General features: G+C 38.6%; 1 protein-coding gene across 1 annotated transcript in view; it reads right to left on the reverse strand.

Moving 5' to 3' along the window:
- Positions 1-3,085: 3,085 nt before the first annotated feature.
- Positions 3,086-27,533, reverse strand: part of Cdh20 (cadherin 20) — a 37,789-nt gene continuing 13,341 nt past the window's right edge. The window contains exons 5-11 of the mRNA XM_042668546.1: positions 26,579-26,766; positions 23,579-23,832; positions 16,664-16,800; positions 13,999-14,120; positions 12,582-12,699; positions 7,431-7,682; positions 3,086-3,675 (exon numbers count right to left, since the gene is read on the reverse strand). Of these exons, the coding sequence (XP_042524480.1) occupies positions 3,176-3,675; positions 7,431-7,682; positions 12,582-12,699; positions 13,999-14,120; positions 16,664-16,800; positions 23,579-23,832; positions 26,579-26,766 (1,571 nt within the window). The 3' untranslated portion in view covers positions 3,086-3,175. The remainder of the gene's footprint in view (positions 3,676-7,430; positions 7,683-12,581; positions 12,700-13,998; positions 14,121-16,663; positions 16,801-23,578; positions 23,833-26,578; positions 26,767-27,533) is intronic.

Consider the following 27,533-nt stretch of genomic DNA (forward strand, 5'->3'; position numbering starts at 1 on the left):
CACTCTCCCAGGGACCAGAAGACCCAGAAAATTCTGTGTAATCACTTCATGCCCAATGTCTTGGGGACCACATTTGCAGAATGCAGAACACGATAACTCCCTGTGGTTAGAATAACAGCTGTTCTCTGTGGTAAAGCATGCAACACAAAATGAAATAGTCACGAAATTCTCAGGAGTTGTGGTAGAAAGGAAGAATGTTATAGATGTTAATTTGCCCACATTCACATAATTTGTATGCTGAAAAGTCCAGTTTGGGCTCAAGTTCATGTTTTCAAATTTTTCTTTGTTATACATATTTCCATTATACTTTACCCTCAAGGAGGATGGGTAAGAGCTAAATGCCTTTCTTAGTATGTTAAAAGCTGAAGATGAGAATTTGCCTGGCTGTTGGTGTAATCTATAGAAAATCAGCCACTGGGGAAAAAAAGAAAAGAAAACCAGCCACTGGTTATCAGACCCTTGTCTGCTTTTTCATACCTTTATCAGCACTCTTTATAAGCAAACTGTCATTTTTAAAAACTATAACATATTCCTAATACTATTTTATTGATAGGGTGGACCTCAAGTAGGCTGATAATCTAATCTTCCTGTTTGAGACAGAGAGAGAGAAAGCACAAGGATATATCAGATTTATCAAAATGTGTTTCCTGGATCAGCATCATCAGTATTATTCAGAAACTTGTTAGAAAGACAAATTGCCTCAGATTACCAAATCAGAAATTGTGGTCGAGGTAGCTTACCAACTGCTGTATTTGATCCTGATACACACTAAAATTTGCAGGCCACTACCAGAATCAAGATTCTCAGAAAGCTATTTTGTTCAAAATTTAGCAAGTGGATGTCAATGAGATTCTTTTATTATATTCCCAAAGCATCTACTGCATGTAAAGGACTATGTTAACTACTATAGGCAATAAAAATATGAATAAAATATGGCTCTAATCTATGAGCTTATCTAGAGTGAATGAACTGATCACATTTGATTTGACAATGAAGACGAAAGTAACAGTATTTTCCTGGTGGTTTTGTGTAATATCTCCTCACAAAATGAAAAATGTGAGCTAAACTTGTTACTGTATTATCTGTATTAAATGACATTCTTCTCTTTTCTGAGACAAAAGAATGTAGAATATTCCTGAGAACTCAAGTTTAAACCATAACATTCAACTGTTCAGTGATCAAAATAGAACGCATAGCCTTGTACTTCCTTGACATTGTTTCCACTTTATGAATTAGTCCCAGCCCCAGGAACATGAGCCTAAGCAGGGTCACAAAATCATCTTCTATCTGCTCAGTAGTAAAACAGATTTTCAATAGACTGTCCCTTCTATTTCACTTTTATTAAAAGAAGTGCTAAGGTACTGAGATGCCAGTACATCATATTTATTACCAAAATTATTAACAAATATACAAAACTTATACATGTAATTTTCTTACATCCATTCTCTATAATTCTGATTTTTGTTCAAGTAGGTATCTACAGTATGTAAACATCCCTTGGATTGACCTCACACAGATTAGGAAAGCCCTCTAACCCATGCTTTTATCAGATACTTCTTTTTATTTGGCTTCCATTTGTAGCATCTAATCTCCACATTTGGCACATGGAAGAAACATCTACAGTGCAAAAGAGGCAGATTTTTCAGGTTTCATTCTGAACACTTTTGCAGGGGCCGAATAAAGAGCTGAGAGGATAGAAGCATTCTAACTCAATGGCACCATATTATCTGTTGTGCCAACAACTCTTGGTTCAGCTATTAAACTTGAGCACAAAATCAATATCTCTTCCTTTCCCCACCCTCCCACCTATCCCCCATGCAAGGCTGATTCAGTCTTCACCTTGTCTCAAAGGGTTAAAAGAAATTTCATCTATCCCAGAAGTAGGTTAATTTCACTGAGGAACAATTTTTCAGTGTTCTTTTGTGTGGGTAGGTTTCTGTGTGGTTTGATGATCCAGTAGAACTCTTAAACAAATGGAAAATTAGATTAAAAGAAAAAAAAAAAAGAAAACCTAAACACCAAAGCCAACCAACAACATTAAAAAAAGCAGGAATAAGTTGAACTTTCCAGTTCTGTTCACTTATCTCAGTATCTAAGATCAGAACCTTCGTGTAGTGACAAAGTGGTTTAAAAAAACAAAAAGACAAGACAGAAGGTCGACTAACACCTTGAATTTCCTAAAAAAAAAAAAAAAAAAAAAAAAAAAAACTTTCCTCTGACAACTTGAATTACTAAAAAGAAAAAAAAAGAGAAAACTTTTCACCTAATGCCTTTTATTCCTAAAGAAAAAGAACCCCAAAACCTTTTACCTAATTCCTTGAATTCTTCAAAAAAAAAATAAAAAAGCAAAAGTCAAAGCAACCCCCAAAAGAAAAAGCAACACCTTGAATTCCTAAGAAAAAGACAACAAAAAAGACAAAGCTCTCACCTAACACCTCGAAGTCCTAAAGAAAAATAAAAAGGAAAAGAAAAGCTTTTGTCTAATTACCTTGATTAAAAAAGAAACACCCAAAACAAAAAATAAAAAAGAAATTAAACAAAAAACCCCTTGAATTCCTGAAGAAAAATAAAAAGGAAAAAGAAAAACCCTCTGCTTAACACCTTTAAAAAGCACACAGGAGGGCTGGGAAGGTGGCTCAGTGGTAGAGCGCTTGCCTTGCATGCCTGAGGCCCTGGGATCAATTCCCTAGCACCATATAAGCAAAAAAAAAAAGCTGGAAGTGGCGCTGTGGCTCAAGTGGTAGAGCGCTAGCCTTGAGCTGAAGAGCTGAGGGACAGCACCCAGGCCCAGAGTTCAGGCTCCACAACCGGACCCCCCCCCCAAAAAAAAAAAAAAAAAAAAAAAAAAAAGAAAAAGCACACAGGAAAAAGAGAAAAAACACAAAAAAGAAAATGCCTAATACCTTGAATTCCAAACCTATGGACACAATGTCAGAAGAAGGAAAGGAGCAGAAAACAACAAGAAAGCGCACGTGAAGTGTCTTTCTTCCTCTTCCCGGTTTTCCTTGGATTCTTTAACTTCTTATAGCCAAGTAAAGCTGATCTGGAGAGCAAGGGAGAGCGAGCCCATCCTCATCCCGGCCTCGCGCTCCATCGCCATCTCTCCAGCGATTGGCCGCGCCTCATCCTCCCCGCCCACCGTCGCTCCATCCATCGCGCATGCGCGAAGCTCCCGTCACCACACGGGCGCTGGCCCCTCCGACGCCCCGTAGAGCTCCGCTAGCTTCCGGAAGCGAGGCCCCCAGTCCGTGAGGAAGTCAAAGCTCTGCTCTGAGTCCGAGGCGGCCGACTGCAGTGAGCTCAGCGAGCCGGCCTCAGAGCCGTCGCCCTCGAACGTGTAGGTCTGCAGGGAGTCGAAGGGCGGCGCCCACAGGTCCGCGTCGGCCTCGTAGAGCTTGGCCAGCACGAAGCCATGCACCGAGCTGCCCACGGCGCAGGCCTGCGGCACGCGGCGACACAGGCTCTGGATCTCGGGCAGCATGTCCTGCCGCGCGTCCGGCCGCGCCTGCGCCTCGCGCGGCTTCCACAGGGCGGCGATGTCGAAGGCCTCGGTGTCCTCCTCGCCCCCGCCCTCGTCGTCGTAGCGCACCACGTTCTCATGGATGTTCTCCTCGTCGTCCAGCACGTACGGCCGCTTCCGGTGCCGCCTGGTGGACAGGAAGAGCAGCACCAGCACTGCGGGGACACGGAGCGGAAGGACTGGTGAGGCCAGGCTCAGTGTGGGTGAGTGAGCTTATGCGCATGCGTGCCAACGGGTACTGTGCGTGCTACGTGTGCGTGCGTGAAAGAATGCGATCAACAGATAACCAGGTGTGACTGTGTGTGCTTGCGTGCTGTCACTACTGGTAATGGTCTTGAATTCAGGGCCTGGGCCGGACCTTGAGCTTTTTTCACTGAAGGCTAGACCTCTGCCACTTGAAGCTTCACTTCTGGTTTTTTGCTGGCTTGTTGGAGCTAACAATCTCATGGACTTTCAAGCTACACCATGATTCTCAGATTTCAGCCTCATGAGTAGCTCGGCTTACAGGCTTGAACCACTGGCTCCAAGTTTACAAATATGGTCACTTAACCAGAAGCATTGGCCAAGAACACGTGGTAGTTAACTGAACTACCTCTATTCTCAATCAGCCATGTTAGATTGAGAGCTTGCAAGTGAAATTGCCTGTTGGTTCAGCATATAGTCTTTTTACATTATTGTGTGTGTTTGTGGGTACACATGTGCCAACTAAGTGCAAAAACTACAGCCTGATATTTAGTAAGGCAAGCTAAGGATCAGATCATGTACGGTTTATATAATGAATGCACATTTCTTTTATTACAATGTGAAAATCTTATTATGTGGGTGGAATCTACTTTCTTACATTAGCATTTTAATGGGATTCTACTCTATAAATACAATCATATATTAATGAATATACATATAGACACCTCAACTATAATCGCTGCCTTTTTATATCTCCTCCAAAATATAAAAGCACAAATGAACACTGTGCTTCTATAATAATCTAAGATCTGTCACAAAATCCTTTCAATAGAAAGATGGTTATAGCCTTTTTTTGTGTGTATGTGTGGAAAGGAGAGAACAAGCAATGACATTTTATATAACTCATTGTGTTATCAAAGAAGCACCACACTGATGTGCCCTTGTAGGTTTGGGTAAAATTTTTCCCAACGAATGCTTTTTTTTTTTTTTTCCCCAGGATATGTTCACTGGGGTTTAAAGGAGAGATAGAGACAATCCCATTGAGCTGTTTATCTCTGTGACTGAAAACATTTTCCAGGAAGTGTGTTGAAGCTTTAGCTGCTATTGATTTTTTTTCCTTCTGTTGTGCTTTGTCACAGCTGGTGAACTGTGACAGTTTGACAATAGTAGGGCATAAGACCCCAGCCTATCTAAGAGGTAGGTGTTGGAAATGGAGTACAGATGTGTAGTAAGAGATTGTAGACTGACCAGTAAAAAAACAATGATTTTTAAAGTATTTTAATATAGGATGAGGCTTTTGTATAAATTACAGTTATCTGGGTTAATTCTATTTCCATGAGTAGCTTTGATTACAAAATACACACATCATAAACGCATGTACATTTTCTTTGTAAAACTGTGAGGCATGGAATTAGAATTGAGATTTCAGGAGAAGAGACTAAGAAGACTCCAAGGAAATGGGGCTTGTACTGAGTGTTGAACGTTGAATAGTAATTTTGATTAAAGGTGAGATAGAGAAATGGAATTCTAAGTAAATATGCTGTATTTGTAGGATTCAATAAACAGTTATTAAACTGAAATTTTCTGGTCCTCTCTGATAAGCAATAGGGAAACAACAGTGATTACTTCAGGAGCAGAACTTTTAGGGATTTGCAATTTTATAAGATTAAAGATGCTGATGATTAATCCAATTCAGTGATAAGCGTTTTCATTGGGTCACAAGTGTTGCCATGGGGTACAGTAGCAGGACCAGTGACTTCTGCTTTGAAGAATAGAAGGGATTTACACAGGTGATCTTGGAGTGGTAATTATATTCTGTAAGGTGCCTAGGTAACAAAAGTAGTTAACTGGAACAGTAGGATGAGCCTGTAGTTCCAGCTACATGGAACAGTAGGAGGAGCCTGTAGTTCCAGCTAGGAGGATCATTTGAGTTGAGAAATTTGGGCACAGGTTGGGAATATAGCAAGACTCTTTCTCTTGAAAGAAAAAAAAATTAAAAAAACAAACAAACCATAAAGTCTGAATATCTTCTGAGTGGAAGTCTGATTGCCATGAGAGATTAAGTGGTTTATTTTTCAAAAGTAAAGATTGCTCATTATCTTCTTTTTTTTTAGATACTCTAACTTAAATAATACTGTATTATGCCAAGAAAATCAGATTTGTGGAAATGATCTTATGTAGCTGACAAGCTTTCCTGATCCCCTGATAGATAAGAATCAATTCTAGGCTAGAGCGGTTTCTTCTTTTGATACTATAGGTATGATGTATAGGGCTTAGGAGATTTTCTAGAAACTATATGCACACTTAAGACTTGTAAAAAGTCCTGTAAAGAGGAAACTCAAAATTAATAAGTTTATTGAATTGTCCATAAAATACAGTGCTTGGTTAATGAGCTAACTGCAATTCAACTCTTAACAGTTTTGTGAATTATGTCTAATATGGGAAGTGCTCTCTCAGAAACAAGGATGTGTAAAACTATGACTTTATGATATTTCTGCTTAGTTTAGCTCTTGAAAACTGTTTATTCTTCAAAAGAGAAGACAGATTGTGCCTAGGAAAAACAAAATAAAGTATTCCTTGCACACCATTTCTAACTCAAGAGCTCTTCTAAGCCATTCTCGTTAAATCAGTCCTTTTGTAATGATGGCTCTTTGTGGGCCAAGATGAACTTGACACATTTTTTTCAAAGAAAAGCCATCTGGAAATTTCTTCTAGAAGCAAGTTTCGTCAAAGGCATACTGCTTTTCCTGTTTTGTACTCAAGGACTCCCAATGCCACCTTATGGACACTCCAGAAATTACAGGCAGGTTTTAATTGTCAGAAAGACCAGACAACATAGTAATTCTCTCTGATCCAGGGATCCAACAAGCATTTAGAAAGAGTCATTATTTATGCGTTTCTCTCTCTATCAAAGGCTGAAGAACAACAAAATTAAACGCACATTATTGTCACCTCTTTCATTTGTTAGCAGAGGTAAACAAGCCCTGTGTAGTCACTGTTTCTTATCAGATGGGGCTTAGGGGATACCAGTGCCTTCAGTGAACTCCCTGACAATTCATTGCTTTGTTCTTCCACTGCTTTCAAATCTTTGCTCCTGAGTTCTCATTTTCGGTTAAGGCTTCACTGACCATCTGTTCTGTCTCCTCTTTATCCCAGTCCTACCCAGATAGATACCCTGTTCTTTCCTTTCTGTGAATTACTACCTCTAGAATGAGGTATGAGAATCCAGGAGATTGAATTCAGCCTTAGCTCTGCCCATTAGGTTTAGCTTTGGACCTGTCATTTGCTCCTCTATGATTTAGCTAATACTTATCTGGAATGAAGGAATTAGAAGAGATGATTGTTGTATGTACTTCAAACCTGCAGTTTGGGTACTATGATGTCAAAAATAAACTTGCTTCATTTGGAAGTAAATTGTGAAGGCGGGGATGTATGACTTATTAAACCACCAGCACCACCAGCACCACCAACAAAAATCCCCAATCCCAGAGCATGATATTCGGACTTCTAGTAGATGCTTGACAAACATGCTTTAATCTTGCCAAGGAGGCCTTTGATCTGCCTAATATCTGCTTGTGATGTCTACATTTTCTTCCTGAAGTTTCATACCACCTTTTCTGTAAGCATGCAGGGGAAGACCAGTTGGGAAAAACGGGGTTACAGGGACATCTGCTTCTTTGCAAGCATTTTCAGGACTCTGAACCATGGGAAAGGGCTCCCAACTCACCTAAGAGGACAAAGATGCAGGCCAGGATGGCGATGAGGGCCCCCCGGCTCAAGCTGACTGGGAGCATGTAGGCTTCAGGGCTGCAGGACATGACATGGCCATTGTCGTCACAGCTGCAGACCTGGATGGTCAGTGTGCCGGTGCTGCTCAGCACTGGCTGTCCGCTGTCTGCTATCAGGACGGGCAGGTAGAAGATGCTCTGCTCCTGCTGCCGGAAGCCAGACCTCCTAGTTAGAATCCGGGCAGTGTTATCTGAGGGAGCAAGGGATTCCAGAATGGAAAAAAAATAAGATGGGAGAAGAAAACAATAGAAACAATTAGATGAGCTATTTTTTTTGATTTGAGGAAAGCAAGGAGACAGGGACAGGACAAAGGGAGAGAACAGGGTAGACAAAATTCCCTAGAGGTATTCAGCTGTGGCTTATGCGACATTGGCCTAGATCAGCACTTAGGTTCAGAAGCCAAGATTTTTACCAGCTCTTAGGCACAACCCCAAGGCTTAGGAAAGAAACCCTTTTTTGAGGATCTGTGTTACCCTTCATGACATAAAATGCCCAGGGCAAACTGTCAGCCTTCAGATCTAACCAAAGAGTCCCTGCGAAAGCTTGACAGAAATGAACAATCACTGGCGACTTGAAGTCCCTGTTTTGTTCCTGCTCAGCAGCTTGCCAAGGCCCCAATGCTGCTTTGTGCCTTCAGGAAAAGAATGCCGAGAAGCCCATGTGGATGCGGCAGATTGCTTATTTTTGCCACTTTAGTTGGAATTCATGTCTCTTGCCATTTTCTTTTATGCCTCTGAATTACAGTCACCGGCTTCCTGAAGAACCTGCTCATTTAGCAGAAGCTTATTTCAAATCCCTCAATAATAGAATGACATATTCTATTATTTCTCCTGGCTCAGTGGGCTAAGTTTATGCAATTAATAGGAACTTAGTGAAAATTTCATCCTAATTAGCAAAACTAGTTATTTTCTCCTTTTTTAAAAAAAAGAATAGAGATAATCATTCATCTTTGTGGGATACGGTGCTGTATTTCAGTACATTCGTACATTGTATAATAATCAACAAGGATATTCACGCTACCATCATCTTATACATTTGTCATTTGTTTATGATGACAGCTCTTTTGGAGCTCTTTTTTTATTGTGAAAATACTGTACAGAGGGGTTACAATTACATGGGCAAGATAATGAGTTCATTTCTTATCAAGCATTGTAGCATCCTCCTTTGTTTCCCCTTCCCATCCCTTCCCATCCTTCCCCCGCCCCCCCCCCTCGCCCCCACCCAATGGAGATCTTTTGAATTATGTGAAAGCTGGGAAGGTGGCTCAGTGGTAGAGCGCTTGCCTTGCATGCATGAGGCCCTGGGTTTGATTCCTCAGCACCACATAAGCAAAAAGAAAAAAGCTGGAAGTGGCGCTGTGGCTCAAGTAGTAGAGGGCTAGCCCTGAGCTGAAGAGCTGAGGGACAGCACCCAGGCCCAGAGTTCAGGCCCCACAACCGGACCCCCCCCAAAAAAAAGCCTGAATTATGTGATATTATTGAGGATAATTATCTTTTATATAGTGGAATACTGGAATTTATTCCTCCTTTGTTTGAATTCTTAAATGTATTCCTAGAAAACTAGTATGTGGATTTATGTTTATATTTGTCCAGTGATATAGTTTGAAATTTAAAAAAAACCTCTTCATTTTCAAGTTTCTGGAGTGGCTTTGAATTCTAAAGGATATATTTTTGTAGAATTTAGACAGCAGAGGAACAATTTGAGAGATGTGGTAGGACACAGAATTAGAGACTTTCAAAGATAATACTGCCAATAAAGAAGATTCACTAGGTGTGTTTCACATTTCACAGGGCAGGGCCTGGAATACCACAAAGCCTTCTGAAAGTCTAACCACAGTAAACGTCACTAGTGGTCATCAGTATTTCTGTTTCTCCTCCTCCTGGCCAGTTTTTATGGAAGCAGCTATGGTGTTTTGAATGCTCAGATGCAAGGTACTTGTTCTTCACTGTACACGTAGTGCCTGGTTTAACGTTCACAGTTTGGTGAGATAATAATAATTCATTTTTTATAGTGAGAATTAAGGCTTGGATAATTTTGCAATTGTTTCAAAGTTACAGACCTAGTTAATAGAGTTGAACTCTGTTCCTGCTGACTCTAAAGTATACCTTCCATTCAGCTGTTTATATAGTTCAGATGTACTAACTTTCCAAAGTTACTCAGATACGTGTAATCTCTTCCTTTTCTCTTTTTTCCTTCTGAGTAGTGTAAGATAAGTGGTTACCAAGCTAAGGATGCCATTCATCTGTCCACCTATAACATAACCTCCACTGGACACTTTTTCCCAGACTTCATAGCTTAGTATTCTTAATTGTGCTTTATAGCTTTAAGTGTTTGCTTCTTTAGAAATCAAGTTTTTCTCTAAAGGGAATGGTCTTTATTTCTCTTTAATCCAGGCTAGATGATAATGATTTTAAGAAAGACTGACACTGGGTTGCATTTCATTCCAGTGTTACAGATGTCTACTAAATACATATTTCTTTCTTTTTTTGGGGGGGGGGGTCCGGTCGTGGGGCCTGAACTCTGGGCCTGTGCGCTGTCCCTCAGCTCTTCAGCTCAAGGCTAGTGCTTTACCACTTGAGCCACAACGCCACTTCCGGCTTTTTTCTTTTTGCTTATGTGGTGCTGAGGAATCGAACCCAGGGCCTCAGGCATGCAAGTGCTCTACCACTGAGCCACCTTTCCAGCCCTAAATACATATTTCTTAATGTAAGAATTAGTTGAGTAAAAAAAAAAAACAGCTTTACATTTCTGAGTCTAGCCTGCAGAGGGGGCCAGTTACAGAGCCATATGGAATTTTTTTGTTGTTGTTGAATATGATAATAAAGGTTTTAGCAATTTGTTTGTAAAGAATATTTGTTTCTAAAGGTGACATAGAACAAGTGTATGTGTGCATGCGTGTTCAACATGTGTGCATTACAATAGGATCAACTTCTGGTTCCAGTCTTAATGCTTCCTTACTCTGTGATCATTTGCCTACTTTCCTCATGTGTCAAATGAGGCAGTGAGAATCAGAAGGATTCGTGATTTCCTCAAGACTGTGGCTTTTTATTACAAAAATCAAATAAAAAATATAGAAAAATGCTTTGAAGCTGTGAAGTGCTATATACACACATGTTTTGAGACCAGAAAAAAAGCTGTACTTGCGATAGTGCCCCATTGTGTTCATAAAAGGACACCATGTTTCAGGGATGGGAGTGGGAGTGGGGTGGAGGACTCTGCTGATAGTAGGTGAACAATATCACTCATGAGTCAGCTTTTACATACATCATTAAATGATAGTAATGAACTAAATTGTTTTTTTTTGGGGGGGGGTCCAGTCGTGGGGCCTGAACTCTGGGCCTGGGAGCTGTCCCTCAGCTCTTCAGCTCAAGGCTAGCACTCTACCACTTGAGCCACAGCGCCACTTCCAGCTTTTTTCTTTTTGCTTATGTGGTGCTGAGGAACCGAACCCAGGGCCTCAGGCATGCAAGGCAAGCGCTCTACCACTGGGCCAACTTCCCAGCCCATAATGAACTAAATTGTTATATGATGATCAACAATTCATGTTTTCTGTTGAAGATGTGCTTAACTATATTATGGAAAACTTTCCAAAAGAGAGTCATGTTTTACTTGTATTCCCTTGGCCCATCTTAGTAACACATTGGTTCCCTGAATTGGTACTCATAGTCATCTTAAGAAATTTGGAGCATTTTGGTACATATTGTTTCTGACAAGTATGAGGATGAAGAAACAGAGTGGTATTTGGCTGAAAATATGAAGAAACAACATAATGGGTTATTCTCCTCACTCTAGGGTTTCCTTTGTAAAGTCAACCCCATAGAGCCGAGCAAAATCACAGGGAGAGTTTCCCTCTGAAGCAGATAACTGATAATTCAAAAATTTTAACCAATAAAAACTTCAGGATATTTAATTGTATTTCTGTTGTTAGGATTTATGTTGTTGTTTTTTTCCTCTCAAAATTATCATATGCCATTGAATTTGTACTTAGTGTTTCAAATAACTGATATTTGAGACTTTTATTGTTTTGGTCAGTTGTGGGGCTTGAACTCTGGGCCTGGGTGCTGTCCCTGAGCTCTTCAGCTCAAGGTGAGCATTCTGCCACTTGAGCCACAGTGCCACTGCCGGGATTTTTTGGTGGTTAATTGGAGATAAGAGTCTCATGGACTTTGCTACATGGACTGGCTTTGAACCATGATCCTCGGTTCTCAGCTCCTGAGTAGCTAGGATTACAGGCATGAGCCACCAGTGCCCTGCTGAGGCTAGCATTTTTGCTACTCTTTGTTTAGATTGTTGGAATGGAAATGAGATTACTGTAGACCAGAGAAGTGATAACCTTTCCAAGCCAGCTAGATAGTAGCAGAGTTAGCAGCAGAAGGTGTTCATCTGACTGGTTCCATTTCTTTTTCCAATTACTCTGACCTTTCTTTGAAGTACACCATCTGACTAAAGAACAAAAGCCACCCCCTTCTCATTTTTGTCTAAGAAGAATATTCTGAGTACATAAATCCCTTTGGTAACCTTAGTGCTTATTGCAGGAGGCCTAAAATCCCATTTCCACCAGAGAGCAGTTTCTGCAGTAGAAACCCTTCCTGAGTTTGCTTTCCTAAATCACAAAGTTGTTTCAAGAACTAAACTGTTGGATTTGCCCTTTGCTATCTATCTTCATTATCTAGCCTTTGCCTCCTGTTTGCTCTGAGAACTCTTCACCCCTTCCTCTTCTGATCTTTAATTAGAAATGATCCCTAAGAGTTTTCTCTTTCTCTAAGTCTCTTCTTGTCATCCCTCGGAATTATTACCATCATGAAAGAACACATAAACATGTTTTCATGAATAGGAATAAAGGATGGACTTTGCCTATGTGCCTTTGTGTTTCTGGCACATAACAATCAGTAAACATTTGTCAATTTACTGATGAATGAAAATTTAGTCAGCAGAGGGCACTCTTTGCCTTTTTAAAAAGAGAATTCCGGTTAGTATCAGCTGTTACAGGGCAGGCAAACTTTAACACCATTTGTATGGAACAGTAACCAAAAATATCCAGCCTGTGTTGTAGAACAAAGTACAGATAGCTGTCTGTTCACCTCATTACCTTGGTTGTCCCTTACAGTGAAGTTTGGGTTATTAGCAGCCTCAGGAGCCAAGCTGTAGTAGAAATGCTGCCCATTGTGTGGGTCATCCTGGTCCACTGCACTCACTGTCTGGATTACCTAAAGGAGAGACATGGAATCAGGTAAGTTGACTGTCAGAAGAAAAGCTTCAGAGCCCAGCATAATCCCAAACTTTGAATCTGATGACAGATAGTTTTACCTAGTGACAAAGGTATCATGGTACTCATTAGGAAAGTCACCTGATGGACAGGCTGAGAAGTCAGGAAAATTACCCCATTTATAATAGGTTAACAGAATACCTAGGAATAAACTTAACTAAGGTGGTGAAAAACCTCTATAGTGAAAACCACAAAACTTTGAGGAAAGTGTGTAGAGCAAGGAGCCTGATTGTTTATAATTGTTCTTATGTTGTTTGGATTGTTCTTGAGCCTCATGCCTTGAAATTGCCTTCAAGATGTTTCCTAGGGTAGAGATCAAGAGCAGAATTTAAGACCTTCTAAGTATTGGGCCCGTGACTCTTAGTAACCTGTATTTTTTTTTCCAATCATGTTCACATGATTTTACAAAACAACAAACATGCAAATGTAGTTTGTATTTTTCCTTTATACTTGTAATAACATGGATTTCTTGGGCTGTGAAGTTTGCACTGTAACCTTTGTGCTGATACTGGGGTTTGAATTCAGGGCCTGCCTGCTGTCCCTTCACTTCTTTGTTCACAGCTGGGGCTCTACTACTTAAGCCATAGCTTCATTCCTAGCTTTTTTGGTGGTTAACTGGAGATAAGAATCTCGTACTTCCTGCCTGGGCTTTGAGCTGGTATCTTCAGATCTCAGCCTGTAGAGTAGCTGGGAGCCACACCAGCATCTGGCTTCACGGTAGCTTTTCTTAGCTGCATAATATTTTAGTTCTATGTAGATTAGAAATTTAATAGATGTGGAAGAAGAATTATCCTGAGCTTGAAAAAAAAACATTTATGAACTTAATAGACTATTGTACCAAACTTCAAGAGTCAATGAATGAAATGAGTTTAAATCATAATTATTGTTGGACACTTCGTTTTCTCCAGGCACTAGAAATCACTTTTGCTTTGAGTATAGATGTATTGTGTCAATCTTTGGGGAATCCAGGGAGTTAAGGTTAGATATGGTTGAGTTTCAAGTTGGATGGATACCTCATACAGGATACACTGTGAATCATCCCACCATTAAAATACTGGTTAGATTATAAAATGTGATGTAGGCTCCAAAGAGTTGTCTTGACAAACTATTGAAATGTGATATAAAGAAATTAGGGAGCTGGTTTAGAAACTTACTTTCTTGAGTACAAATGTCCTTGGTGGTGAGGTTGGTTATCTGATTTGTTTCTGGTTCCTTAATGCCCAGGCCCAGGCCTCCTTACCTGTCCAGCTTTGGCATTCTCACAGACGAAAGCTTCATAGAATCTGGGGAACTCTGGAGCATTGTCATTCACATCTAAGACTTTGATTGTGACAGAAACACTTCCCACCTGGGAGGGATTGTCTAGAGAGAATTGAAAGAAAACCAGAATTGAGAGTTCAGTAATGCAAAAAGCAGCAATTTGCTAAAAGTAGGTACTTGTCTGGTCAGTCTGGTTTATAAAGGAATGGATAAAGTACATGGAAATGACAGCACAGGCATAGATGTGTGCATTGCCTGGTAGAGTGTAGCTAGAAAGAGATGTCTGCTGGGGTGTATTTGATATCAGGAATGTGAGGAGCAGGAGAGACTGAGGGGAAGCAAGTATCACAAAACAAGTCTTAAAAAGATTTTGACTCTTGTTGGCTCACACATTCAGTTCTAGAATTAAAGGTAGGTCAGTTCTGTGTTCTGGGCTTTAAAACCACACATTTCTATAATTGGATGTATGCTGTGTGTAACTACTTGGCTTTATTCCTGTAGAATAATCAGTTCTTTAAATTACGGTGGAAAAAAGGTCTCAAGTTGTTCACTGGAATAGAGATAACACTGCACAGTTATTTCTGCTTAGGGGCTGAAAGGACATTACAGGGTCATATGCATACTAAATCTGTATCATTGGCTAGGGTGGAAGCTATAAACTCTCATGAGGAAATGGGTCTTTTTTGATCTGTGTCTTTTCCTTGGCATTACCACACAAGGATAGCATCATAGTTCTAGTGGTGCCCTTCCTATCTTTTACTGTGTGATTACCAACACAAGGATAAAACATGTTACAAGAAACAGAAATTTTCTTAGTAAGTAATCCCATAATACATTGTTCTTGTGATTAAGCTTTTCTTTTCTTTCTCTACAGTATTGTACCCTAAAATGCTGGTACTCCTTGGTTACCAGAAAACACTGATATAATTAAAATTTATACTTTCATTATAACATGATTATTTATAGGCAGAATAATGAAATTTTTGAAAAAACAAGATTATGATCTGTAATCCTATCATAGATACCCATTGTATATTTAACTTAAATGTGTAAAACATATGTAGCAAAACATACACACAGAAATTGCAGGTAAGCAAAATAAACAAAATGGATTTAGAATAATTTTAAGCCAAAATTATTGCCCTTGAATAATTAAAAGCATGAAAATATTAGCTAATATTCTCATTTTAATGTAGGTTGTATCATAATTTACTTAGTCAAATCCATGGATCAGAGATTTAGTAATTCCTGTTTTCTTCCTATTTAAAATACAGAGAAATGTCTACTACTGAAATAGGGCCATCGGGTCTGGCTGGCTCCATCTTTGCGACATGGTAGATGGTAAGATCTGGTATCTTGTCTTCATGGTGGGGGAAGGTGAAGCCTTCCCCCCTCCCCCACCTCCCAAGTGATGGACAGGTCTGAATCCCTGGAGGCAGGAGTGGGCACTTGGCCGATCGGTTACTAAAGCTGTCAGTCCAGTGCCTGGGACTGGGAGTTTCCTGTGACCCTGCATCCTGACCTGGCCCAGCTCAGGTGCCAGGAGGCCATGTCACATGTCTCTGTGTTTGTGTTCTCCGTCTCCTGCCTCCTGTCTCCTGGCTGTTCTCCAGTCACCATGGCATCCCACTTCAGCTCTCCATTGGAGCTGAATTGGATATTTGGTATTGTTTTTGTTCTTTCTTTCCTCTCTGGCCTTCAGGCTCAGTTTCTTAACAGTGTTAAGTGTATTTGCTGACTGCTGGTCTTTGAGACAGGAGTCCCCCACATAGTCACTAGCCTTTTAATAAACACTCCAACAAAATGTGGCTTCTCCATTTTCTCACCTTACAACACTACAGTGGGAAATTTATTACACAAATCTTTGCTGAAATTGGAAGTGGCGCTGTGGCTCAAGAGGTAGAGCGCTTGCCTTGAGCTGAAAAGCGCAGGGACAGCACTCAGGCCCAGAGTTCAAGCCCCACAACTGACCAAAAAAACCACAAAAAAACAAAAAAAAACAAATCTTTGCTGAAATCGATAGCTGTATTCATGAGACTATCTGAAGAAAAGCGTAACTAGTTAAAAAAAATCTTAGTACATTGACAAATTGCCCTCCTAAGTAGCTGTGCCCAGTTATATTTCTAGTAGATAACGAACTTGTGTTTTCACGAGTCTTTACCATTAGTATTACATTTTTTTTACAAAACATAATATATAGTCTATTTTTTCCAGTGATGGTGACAAACCTAGGACCTTGTGTATGTTAGGCAAATAAAAAGATAGTGATATTGATTTTTTCATCCACTAATACAATTTTGTACTACTATTTGTGCATTTGTAATCTTGTTGAGGATTGAAAATGTAGAATTCTCAGGAATACTTTCTTTTCCCTGTAGGTATTTTTGGGTGTAAAATGATATCTTTTTCTGTTTTACATGCTTTGTGTGCAAGCTTTGTTTGCAACATTATACATCCAGTAGATACTTAATACAAATAATTAAATACTTAATGTAAATACTTAACAAGTAGTGAAGGCATTCACTTATTTGCATAAAACATGATTCAGTTTTTCCCCTTATATATATATTTTGTTGTAAGTTCCAAAAACTTCCACTTTTGACACTTTTTGTCATATATGAAGACTAGTGTATTATGTTACTTACTCATTTCCATAGCAAGGACAGTGATATTATGCCAAGAATATTCTTCACGGTCTAAGGGTCTTGCAGTCATCAGGGCACCTGTTGTAATATCAACATAGAAAAATCTCCCAGGGTCACTGCTTCTGTCAATGGAATACCTGCAAAAACATGAATATGTTCATCATTTGTGTTTGGCTAAATATAGGACAGCACATTACTAGAGATAACTGAGTGTATACCATGTGAAACAAGGCTTGAGCAGGTTGAATGGTGAATACCTAAAAGTCTATGGTTTTATCTAGTTCAAAAACCAAACCAAAACAAAACAAAAAGCCCAAATTAAAAACTTATTACTGCTTTTATTTTTCTCTTTTAAGAAGGAAGGAAACACAGGAAGGAACTTCCTGAACAGAGTCCCAGGGTCACAAATTGGAGAGGGACTCGACAAATGGGACTACCTTAAAATAAAAAGCTTCTGCCCAGCTAAATCTATCGCAACCAAGCTAGAAAGACAACCAACTTATTGGGAAAAAATATTTACCAGCAATATATCAGACAAGGGGTTAACATCAAGCATATACAGGGAACTCAAGAAACTAATCCCTCCCAAACCTAACAAACCAATTACTAAATGGGCAAGGGAACTAAAGAGGGACTTCTCAGATGAAGAAATAAAAATGGCAAAGAAACACATGAGGAAATGTTCATCATCCCTGGTGGTGAAGCAAATGCAAATAAAGACAACCCTGAGATACCACCTTACCCCAGTCAGAATGTCCCACATCCACAAATCAGCCAACGACAAATGCCGGAGAGGATGTGCAGAAAGAGGAACCATATTACACTGCTGGTGGGAATGTACACTTATACAACCACTTTGGAAAGCAGTCTGGAGGGTCCTTAGAAAGCTAAAGATTGACCTCCCTTATGACCCAGTCATACCATTTCTAGGCATCTACCCTGAACAACAGGAACCAATATACAAGGACACATGCACCTCCATGTTTATTGCAGCACTGTTCACAATAGCTAGGATATAGAAACAACCCAGATGCCCCACCACAGATGAATGGATCCAAAAATTGTGGTATCTATACACAATGGAATATTATGCAGCCATTAGAAATGACAAAATAATGGCATTTGCAGGGAAATGGATGGAGCTAGAAGAAATCATGTTGGGCGAGGTAAGCCAGGAGCAAAGAGACAAACGGTACATGGTCTCCCTGATAAATGGATGTTAAATCCAAAATGTTAGGTGATACGACAAAATTAACAGGACTTGAGAAACAACTCCCACTCATCTGGTCGAACCACTACTAAATATCCCCATGCTGCTGATCACATGTATGGTGTCTATGTGTATACCGTTATATGTTATAGACCGTGATAGACAATTTGCTCCAGGAAAGTTAGAATGAGCTTGTGACTTTAAATGAGCATCATTATTCCACAGTACTGTGAAATTTGGGAAATTATGTAATCACTTAATCACAATTTAAAACAAAAAAGAACCTCGGGGAAGGTAGGGAGGGAAGGGATAATAAGGGGAAAACAATGGAGGGGGTACCAATGATCAATAGGAAGTGTACTCATTACCTTACTCATGTAACTGTAACCCTCTGTATAGTATCTTTACAATAAAAATTTAAAAAAAGAAGGAAGGAAGGGAAGGAAAGAAGGCAGGCAAGAAAGAAAAGCAGAAGGCAGGAAGGAAGGAGGGAAGAAAGGACGAACTAAACAGGATGCCAAGAATTAGGTCAGCTTTAATCTATTTAAAATATCAATTATACAATTTTAAAGCTTAAAACGGTATCTTAGAGTTTTGAGATATCTTAAATATCAACCTCTACAAGTAATCATCATTCATCATATTGTCATATGTTAATCTGAACTAAAAAAGAAAAAGGAAATGGTATAGTTTAGTAGTTCCAGTTCTTGTAATTAGTATCACTTATGGGGAGAGAAAGCCTTTTGCAGAAACATACTCATGATTTGATTACAGAAAATTATAATAATGCAATTCACTAGTGAAGATTCCTTTTAAAAAATGCTTTAAAAAGTCTTTAGTACAGCAATTCATTTTATTAGTAAAATACATCCTGGTCAGTGTCACCCCTTCCATCATTCTCCCCCATCTTTGTATCCCTACCTATACCCTCAAGTTACGAGGTGTCATTTCTAGTGAAGATTCTTTAGAATACTTTCAGCAGGCTGGACCTCACCTTTTAAAATTGCTCACTGTAAGTCTGAAGTTTGTGTATTTATGGGGTACAGCTTGCTGGAAAATGTCATGTAAACTATGTTAGTAATAGGGTATAATAAACACATTCCATAATAAATGTGGCCTTTTCTGTTGAAGCAATGAACCTCATCTATTGTTTCTACTTTCTATGTTTTTTTTCCTCAACCAACATGCATCTTTGTGTAGGAAAAAAGAATGTTTATAGGCTCCTATGCAAGATAATTTCAGCTTTTCAAGAGATTAAAGTTTATTTTGGTGGTGTATATGTCCTTTGAGACTTTTGTTAATGCAGTACTGGGTAAGGTCTGCAATTCCAGTAGAATCTGATTTGGCAATCTGATTTCTTTGCATTTTGCTCCCCTATATTATCTCACTTGTTCACCATATTGTGAGATTCAGTAAGAATGGAGGGAGGGTCCTTTAAAACCATAGCAAATGTCACAGATGGTATGGGAAATGGAGTGATAGAAATGACAAAGCAACAGGAACCCAGATTGCACTGTGTGGTGGACACAGCAGGAGCCTGCTGCGGGAAGCCTCCCTCATTAAGTGCAATCCCTCTCCAATTTCCCAAACTAGACTTGTGCTGAGGGAATAATGGCTTTCATTTCTCTGAATGGGGCACTGGGCCAATTTCCAGAAGGCAGAGGAGTAAATTAAAGGTATAGATACATATGGAGAATAAGGAAATTGGGACACACTAATGAATTTTATAGCTACTTTTCCTTTCTCAAACCACCATATTCTAGCTGACATTCAGCAGAATAGGTATAAACCACACATGCAGAACGGCCTGAAGGAAACAGTAGCTGGTGTTTGTTGGGCTCCCTGCTTGTTTGCTTGGGTGAGGACATTGTCATGAGCAGGCTTGTTAAATCCACATGCCCTAGGATGGCATAGGAGGGCAAGCTGTTTCCACACCAGCAGAAGCCTATTTCATTTGCCAGTGGTTCAGCATCTTGCTTGCCAGACATTTTTTGATTTTATTAAAAATTCAGGGGATTTAAGCACTGTAATTTTTCATATACACGTAAACTAAATCTGGAGATACCATTTTGAGGTTTATCAGTAAAAGATAGCCAGCTTAAAGTTGGCAAGCACACAACAAACTTTACAAAAGTCCTAATAATCTTTTTAAAGATTATTTAAAGAGATAATAAATGTCCCAATAACTTTTTTTTTTTTTTTTGCCAGTCCTGAGGCCTGAACCCTGGGCCTGGGCACTGTCTCTGAGCTTCTTTTGTCTCAAGGCTAGCACTCTACCACTTGAGCCACAGCACCACTTCTGGCTTTTTCTGTTTATATGGTACTGAGGAATCAAACCCAGGGCTTCATGCATGCTAGGCAAGCCACCACTAAGCTATATTCCCAGCCCCCAAATAATCTTAAAAATGAACTCCATACTTTTTTTTTTAATCAAGGAAAGTGGATAGTTATGATAGTCTGCCTTGATCTTTGTACCTGAGCTCTTGTCAGTCTAGTCTTCTTCTTGCCAGATTCTCTTTTGAAAGGAGAAAAATGAGGCTTGTAGAGGTCAAACTAGTTGTTCAAGATCACAGTGCTATTCAAGGAATAAAGCCTTGAAGTTTGGCTTCAGGTTTCTGGCACCTGACTAGCAGACTATGGTCCCATTTTCCATATGCATGGTCAGATTCTCTAGGGAAACAAAACTTAATCTTCAAAGTAAAGAGTCCTGCCTCAGAATATCCCAGTAGATCCTTCCCTTTGCCTCTGGCCTATTTTCTTGTGGATTTATCCTGTTTGGGTTCTATTAGACTAGCCAGGCACTCCCTTTTTGACTTCTCTCATACCAACTGATGGCTTTTAAGTGGCCTAAGAAGTAGCAGTTTCTATTTGCCTGGACAGGTTCCTTCATTTTGTCTATTTGATGTTTCCATATGTTAGTAGTAGATCTAGAACCACTAGTATTTTTCTTTAGTTCAGTTTTGAGATAATAATGACTTTAGTCCTGAATACTAGACATACACTCTATGGCTGGGTTGTGTATCTCTCTGTTGTGTATCTATCCTGTGATGAGTCTCTTTTTTCTCATTTATTATTCAGTGTCATGATCCTAACAAGACTTTGTTTCCTATGTCAACACAGAAGGGACAGCATTAAAATCTAGAAAGAAGAAATGGAAATGTGCACATTTTAGAAATGTGACTATTTTAGAAATGGGCACTAAGTTTTTAGAGCTTCTGGTTTATTCCATTATATTTATAAAGTTTTATCCTCTAACGTTGTTCTTTGATATGCATAGACTAAGTAATACAAATTAGACCATAATAAAACATATCCTTAGTTTTCTGAAATGCAAATTAGCCATAGAATCTGCTTCTTTTGTTGTGATTGTTTTGGGGATAGTAAGGTTACTTCCCATTCTATTTTATGTTTAATAACCTTAAGGTTGAAGTATCACTTTAAAAATTTTAAAATATTTTTCAATTTATTTGTACATCAACATCCTTTAAAATTATGAGTTGACATATATTTATAATATGAGGATTCTTTTTTCTGGTTAGTAGTGGGGCTTAAACTCAGGGCTTGGGTGCTGTCCCTGAGCTCTTTTGCTCAAGGCTAGCACTCTACCACTTAGAGCCACAGCAATACTTTTAGATTTTCAGTAGTTAATTGGAGATAAGAGTATCATGGGGACTTTTCTGCCTTGGCTGGCTTTGAACCACAATCCTCAGATCTCAGCCTCCCAAATAGCTAGGATTACAGGTGAGCCACTGGTGCCCAGCATATGAAGGGTTTTGTTGTATTTTTTCCATACATGCACATAGTGTACTTGGAAAAATTCACCATCTTCGCCATATTCCTGTTCCTCAACTTCTTTGGCATATTACATTTATGAAGTTGGTAACTAGAAAGATTAGTTGTCTTTAAAAAAGAAGCCAGAAGAATTCAAATAAATCATTTTAGCCATTTTTAAGACATGAACATGTAACATGTTTACTTCTTGGTTAGAAAAAAACAGATTTCCTTCAGTAATTATCTGTAGAGAACTGCAAAAATACATTTTCATTAAGTACAAAGCAGCCAGGTGATGAAAGTAGCCAGGTAACAAAAAAGCCAATTGATAGATTGAAGTGTATTTAAAATGTGTTATCTCTGCTATAGTCCCAGATTCATTTTACTGTGTGGTTTTCAACAACAAATGTGACAGATGGCCTCAAATGGCCTTGGATTCCTGATCTTTTGTGTCAGGCTTCAGAGGCTTGGCATTTGGTCTGAAGGCTGAGGTGTCAACCTGTCCACCAGCTGTTAAACTTTGGTTCCAGTGTTGATGGCAAATGGCCACAGTTATCAGAACAGCTCTTTCCTTTTGAGCATCTTGGTTGGACTCTTAATTTCAAAATATACCATGGAGAAGTAGATATATGGCATTACAATTTAGAGCACTATCTGACCAGTTTACAGGGCACCACAACCATTGACATCAGGAATAGCTTTTAGGTACTCTTTCTGCAGTAATAGAAATAGCATACATATGTAGTGTATGCTATTTCCTCAGTTTTAAAATGATCAATTAGTAGTACAAAGGGTTTCATTTCCACATTTACATTTATATATATAATGCCTCATGATCAGTCTCCCCCTCTGTCATTTTGTTTCCCCCGCTTCCATATCAGTCTCAGCACATTTTCTTGTTCCGTTTTTCATGCATCTATATATTTGAACACATTTGACCTCTTTTTCTTTCTCCATTTCTTGCTCCATCACTGATTAGTACTTGCACCCCAGACAAGGCATCTTCCAACTTCCTAATCTTCATTTTCGTTCATGTGTGTACTAATTATTCACTGTGTTGGTAATTAGTCACAGTGGTAAATCGTATATACCTGTACTGTTACTTCAGTCAGATACAATCCTGTATATGTTTATATATATCTTTATATTTAAAAATTTAAAAACGTCAAAAGGTTCATAGTGGTTGAGAGAATATGTAGTAATCACTTGTTTTTATTGTGCCAGTCCTTGGGCTTGAACTCAGAGGCTGGGTACTATGCCTCAGCTTTTTTGCTCAGGGCTAGCACTCTACTACTTGAACCACAGCTCCACTTCTGGCTTATTGGTAGTTAACTGGCAATAAGAGTCTCACGGACTTCCTTACCTGGGCTGGCTTTGAACTGCAATCTTCAAATTTCAGCTTCCTGAGTAGCTAGGTGTAAGCCACTGGCACCTGGCTGTGGTCACTTACATTCACCTCTGTGACAATGGTTTTTGTTGTTGTTTTTTAAAATATTTTTAACATTGTGCATCTGATTATTCTTTATCTGAATTGGCAGATCTCCACTGGGGTAATATTTGCAACACCTCTCCAGGACATTTGGCAATATCTGGAGACATTGTAGATTGTTAGAACTCAGGGGCTATGATTGGCATTTAGTGGGTGAAGGTAGAGATACTGTTGTATATTTGTTAGTACACAGGGCTGCCTCCCACAACAACTGTTACACAACCCTAGATATCAGTGGAACCATGACTGAGAACTTAGGGCATGTGTGTATACCAAATGGAAGTGAGTTGTAAACATAATGATATTTCATTTCCAGATATCTTTACAAAGCATGTTATTTAAGCAACAACAGAGATGAGATAGAAGGGAAAAGTGCTAGAAAATTGCATACAAGAGAAAGAACTATTCCAGGATATAAGAAAAAAGATGAAATCTGTGGAAAAACCTGATTGAGTTGTTGGTCACATCTGGGTCCTTGGCAGAAATGATTTGTATGGTTGTTCCAATTGCTACATCCTCAGGTACTTCCACAAAATAAAAGCCAGGTTCAAACACTGGGGGTTCGTCCACATCCTCCACGCTGATGTGCACTGTTGTTGTGTCCTGAAATGGGCCCAGGTTCAGAAAACGCATCTCTAGGTGAGGATTGGCTCCCTCCACCTTTAAGGTATAGCTTTTCTTGCTTTCGAAACTCAGGGGCTAAAAAGTAATGACAGGAAAATTTTGATTAGCCACTAGTAGATGTTCAATATTGATCACTAGTAGGAAGACCTCCAAATTAAATGAAATGATGGAAAAGGCATAAACATAAAAATGAGGAAATAATTTCTTCTACAGTTAATGGTTTTGATTTCAGTTTCACCCTGGGTAAGGAAGATAAGGAAGATTTGAGAACTTCTGAGGTAGTTAAGGAAGTCAGTGGGATGGTAAAACCATTTTATTCCAGGCAAGCATGGCTTTAACTTGTCTACTAAATAAGCAGCATGGTCTTGAGAGGTTCCTAGGAACCTTCTCTGCCCTGGCTCAGGTTTTGCTTGACACTACTCAGTTTTAAAATGGATGGCTTCTCCTCTCCTCCCCGCAACCCCTTCTCTCCCTGGTAAACTAGTACATTTTCATTCTTAATAGCATCTTGAAGAATAAAACCTTTTAATTTTGTCTTAACAACTTTTCTTTCTTTCTTTCTTTTTTCCTTTCCTTTTCTTTTTTTGCAAGTCCTGGGGCTTGAACACTGTCCCTGAGTTTCTTTTGCTCAAGGCTAGTATTCTACCACTTGAACCACAGGCACCACTTCTGGCTTTTCTGAGGAATTAAACCTAGGGCTTCATGCATGATAGGCAAGCACTCTACCACTAAGGCACATTCCCAGCCTACAACTTTTCTTTTTTAGACTGGAATTCTGGTGTCATGTTGCAGAAACTTTTTGCCGAATTGGAATAAAAAAGATTGTCTCCTATGTTTCCTTCTACAAATACTAAAGTTTTAGTTTTGACTTAAGCATATGATCCACCTTAAGTTTATTTCTGTGAGGTATAATTGAAGTTTATTTTCTTTTTGCATATGGCATCCAGTTGTTCTAGCACCATCTGTTGAGAAGACTAGAGTGAGTTTTTAATTATTGTTGACATTTCTTTTTTAAATAAGTTACTTCATGATTTTCAAACTAAGATTATTGTTTCTCTCACAGCTACCTTTAGAATGGAAGAAAATACTGCCCCAGCATCCTCAGCTTAAAGTTACCCAACCTTGATGCAAGTTTAACATGAGCTTCTTACTTTCCTAAACATATGACTATCTCTACATTCAGAACGGTGTATTTAAATGTCGTAACAAACCCAAGTTCCAGTTTCAAGAAATTTCCTAGAGTTGGAGCATTCAAAAATGAAAAATGATTGGATTCCTAAAAATGAAGTCATAAAAATTACAGTTCAAAGTGGTAATGTGGATTTAGTTATTAATTACTTTAATTGAGAATTTAAAATTCTCTTAGGTTTGGTAGATTTTACAATTTTGTTCTTGTGACCACTTTAGAGGAAAATAGGGTCTCCAAAATTGCTTATTGTATGCTGGAAGATGGAAGGCAAGCTGACATCTAGCAATTGACATAATATCATGTTCCTACAGAATAAAGCGCATTCTGAAAATTGTAATTTCAAGCATTGAAGAGACTAGCAATCAATCGATTGATTGCTTAAAAGCCAAAAAGACACTCAAGGTAGTAGGTAGTTATAATGTGATTTTATGAAGACTGAGTCTATCAATTCGACTTAATTTTTCTTCTTGAAAAATTTTCTTTTTAGACAAATAATAGGCCTAAAGGAAATAAAACAAAAGCAAAATTTTGTTTCAATTTTATATAACACTGTTAATGATAAAGTAGGAATAATGTGTGTGAATCATACATCTAAGTGAATGTTGTTCTAGAATTATGGATTAAACCGTCAAAAGCTTCAAAATATTTGTTATATTATGTGACTGGTCTGTCTGCCCAACTTATTGACTTCTTTCATAATCCTATTTTCTAGCAGCTTCTAAATTCAGAAAACAAATCAAAATGACCCTAAAATTGATACATATTTTGATTGAACATGGATATAGTTTTGATAATGACAGTGAGAGATAGTGTTCTGTCCTTTGGGTTTTTACCCCTAGGTAATGGAGCAGTTTCTTAAATTTTAATATTAATAGATTTTCAAGAAATGAATTGCTTGTAATAAGGGCTAAGGTATACTGTGAAATTTAACATAGATTGTTATTGTTTTTCTATGACTTAGAATTATGTTAAGATACAAAATATAATTTAACTGTTGAGTATACTTAAAATTTCTTTTCTGATTAATTTTTGAATGGAATTTTTGCATTCAAGAATTAAGTAATTAAAAACTTTGAGCATCTGTAGTTACTAATTAAAGTTAACAATGAATTATTGTTTACTTGAGGTATGACATGTAGTAAAGAATGTTTTCAATCCTGTGTCATACCCCAAGTTGGTACTTTTACTTTTAGTAAGCTTTTCTAATTCTATAATGTGTTATTTTCACAATACACATTTTGATCATATTGATCCATCTTTACCTTCTCCATTTGCCCAATGACTCCTTACTAAGACCCCCACCCTGATGGAACCTGTATAATATTTTTATTATTCATTTTTGTGGTTATGCTAATTGTTAAAGAAGTTTCACTGTGATTTTGCACACATGCATGAAGAATATTTTACCTAATATACGTATTGTTGTATCTGGTCAACCTTTCTTTAAAGTGATATGACCAGAATTAGCATGTAAGACCAAGGAATAGAGGCAAGTTTTTTCCTTTTTTAATAATTGGAGATCGCTTTTATCAGAGGGTTTAAATCAATATATATTTTTAGTACAAAAACCCTCACTAGCATGTTATATATAAAGCATCCATGAAAATGAGCTGGAAAAAGGAGTTGGACTACCTTCTTTACAGTTATGATGCCAACTTGGAAATTTGGATCTGTGTTAATATCAAAGGCATCTGCACCATCTCCATCCACAATAGTGTATTTCATCTCTGCATTGATTCCTTCATCCAAGTCCTTGGCAAACACTCTCCCCACCGTGGAACTCACTGGAGCCGATTCCAATACACTCATCTGATAATGTTCTGAGGAGAAAAACAAGAACATGCATCCTTGATAATCTGTTGCTACAAAGATAGGCCTTGTAATTATTATATCAAGTATGCTATATGTGAAACATCTCTTCCTTGCTTCAAAAATGAAAGCTTGAGATTTTCAGACCAAAATGGAGATCCACAGAGACTGTCACTCAAGTCTTATAGGTCAGAGACTACAGTGAATGTTCAATAAGGAAAAATTAAAATTACTTCACTATTGTATTACTCTAAGGGTAGTACAAGCTACATGTGAAACTGTTTCTCATCCCAGTCATACTTCAGGCTGGTGGAAAGTATCTTGCTTCCTAAACTTTTAGTATTTCCTAATGGGTATGAATATTTCCCCAAATGTCAATTCCTTCTGTAAAAGATAGTAAAACACTGTGGTCACAAAGTATGTATTTATTTAACTATATTTCAAAGGCCTTCGTTCCATGGCAAGGTCAGTGTGCTTTGTTCCCACCTCTATGATCAACCTATCTAGAGCTGATGGAGAATAGTGATCTATAAATGGAGAATAGCTATAGACAGCTAGATTCATTAGTTTTTTATGTATGGTCCAATAATAAGTCCTTAGAGCTGGGACCCTCTCACTGCTTCCTGATGCTTCTTGTCTTAAAATTCCAAAAGAGATCCCACATGTTTAAGAAGCTCAGAATTGGTAATGTTCTCCAAAAGGATAGTACATGTGGCCTTTCACAAACATTTTCATGAGGGCCAGTAATGTGGGATGGATCAATTTAGTGAATGACTTA

This window comes from Dipodomys spectabilis, unplaced genomic scaffold, assembly GCF_019054845.1.
Source record: "Dipodomys spectabilis isolate Male_0828 unplaced genomic scaffold, ASM1905484v1 ptg000455l, whole genome shotgun sequence".
Classification (NCBI taxonomy): domain Eukaryota; kingdom Metazoa; phylum Chordata; class Mammalia; order Rodentia; family Heteromyidae; genus Dipodomys; species Dipodomys spectabilis.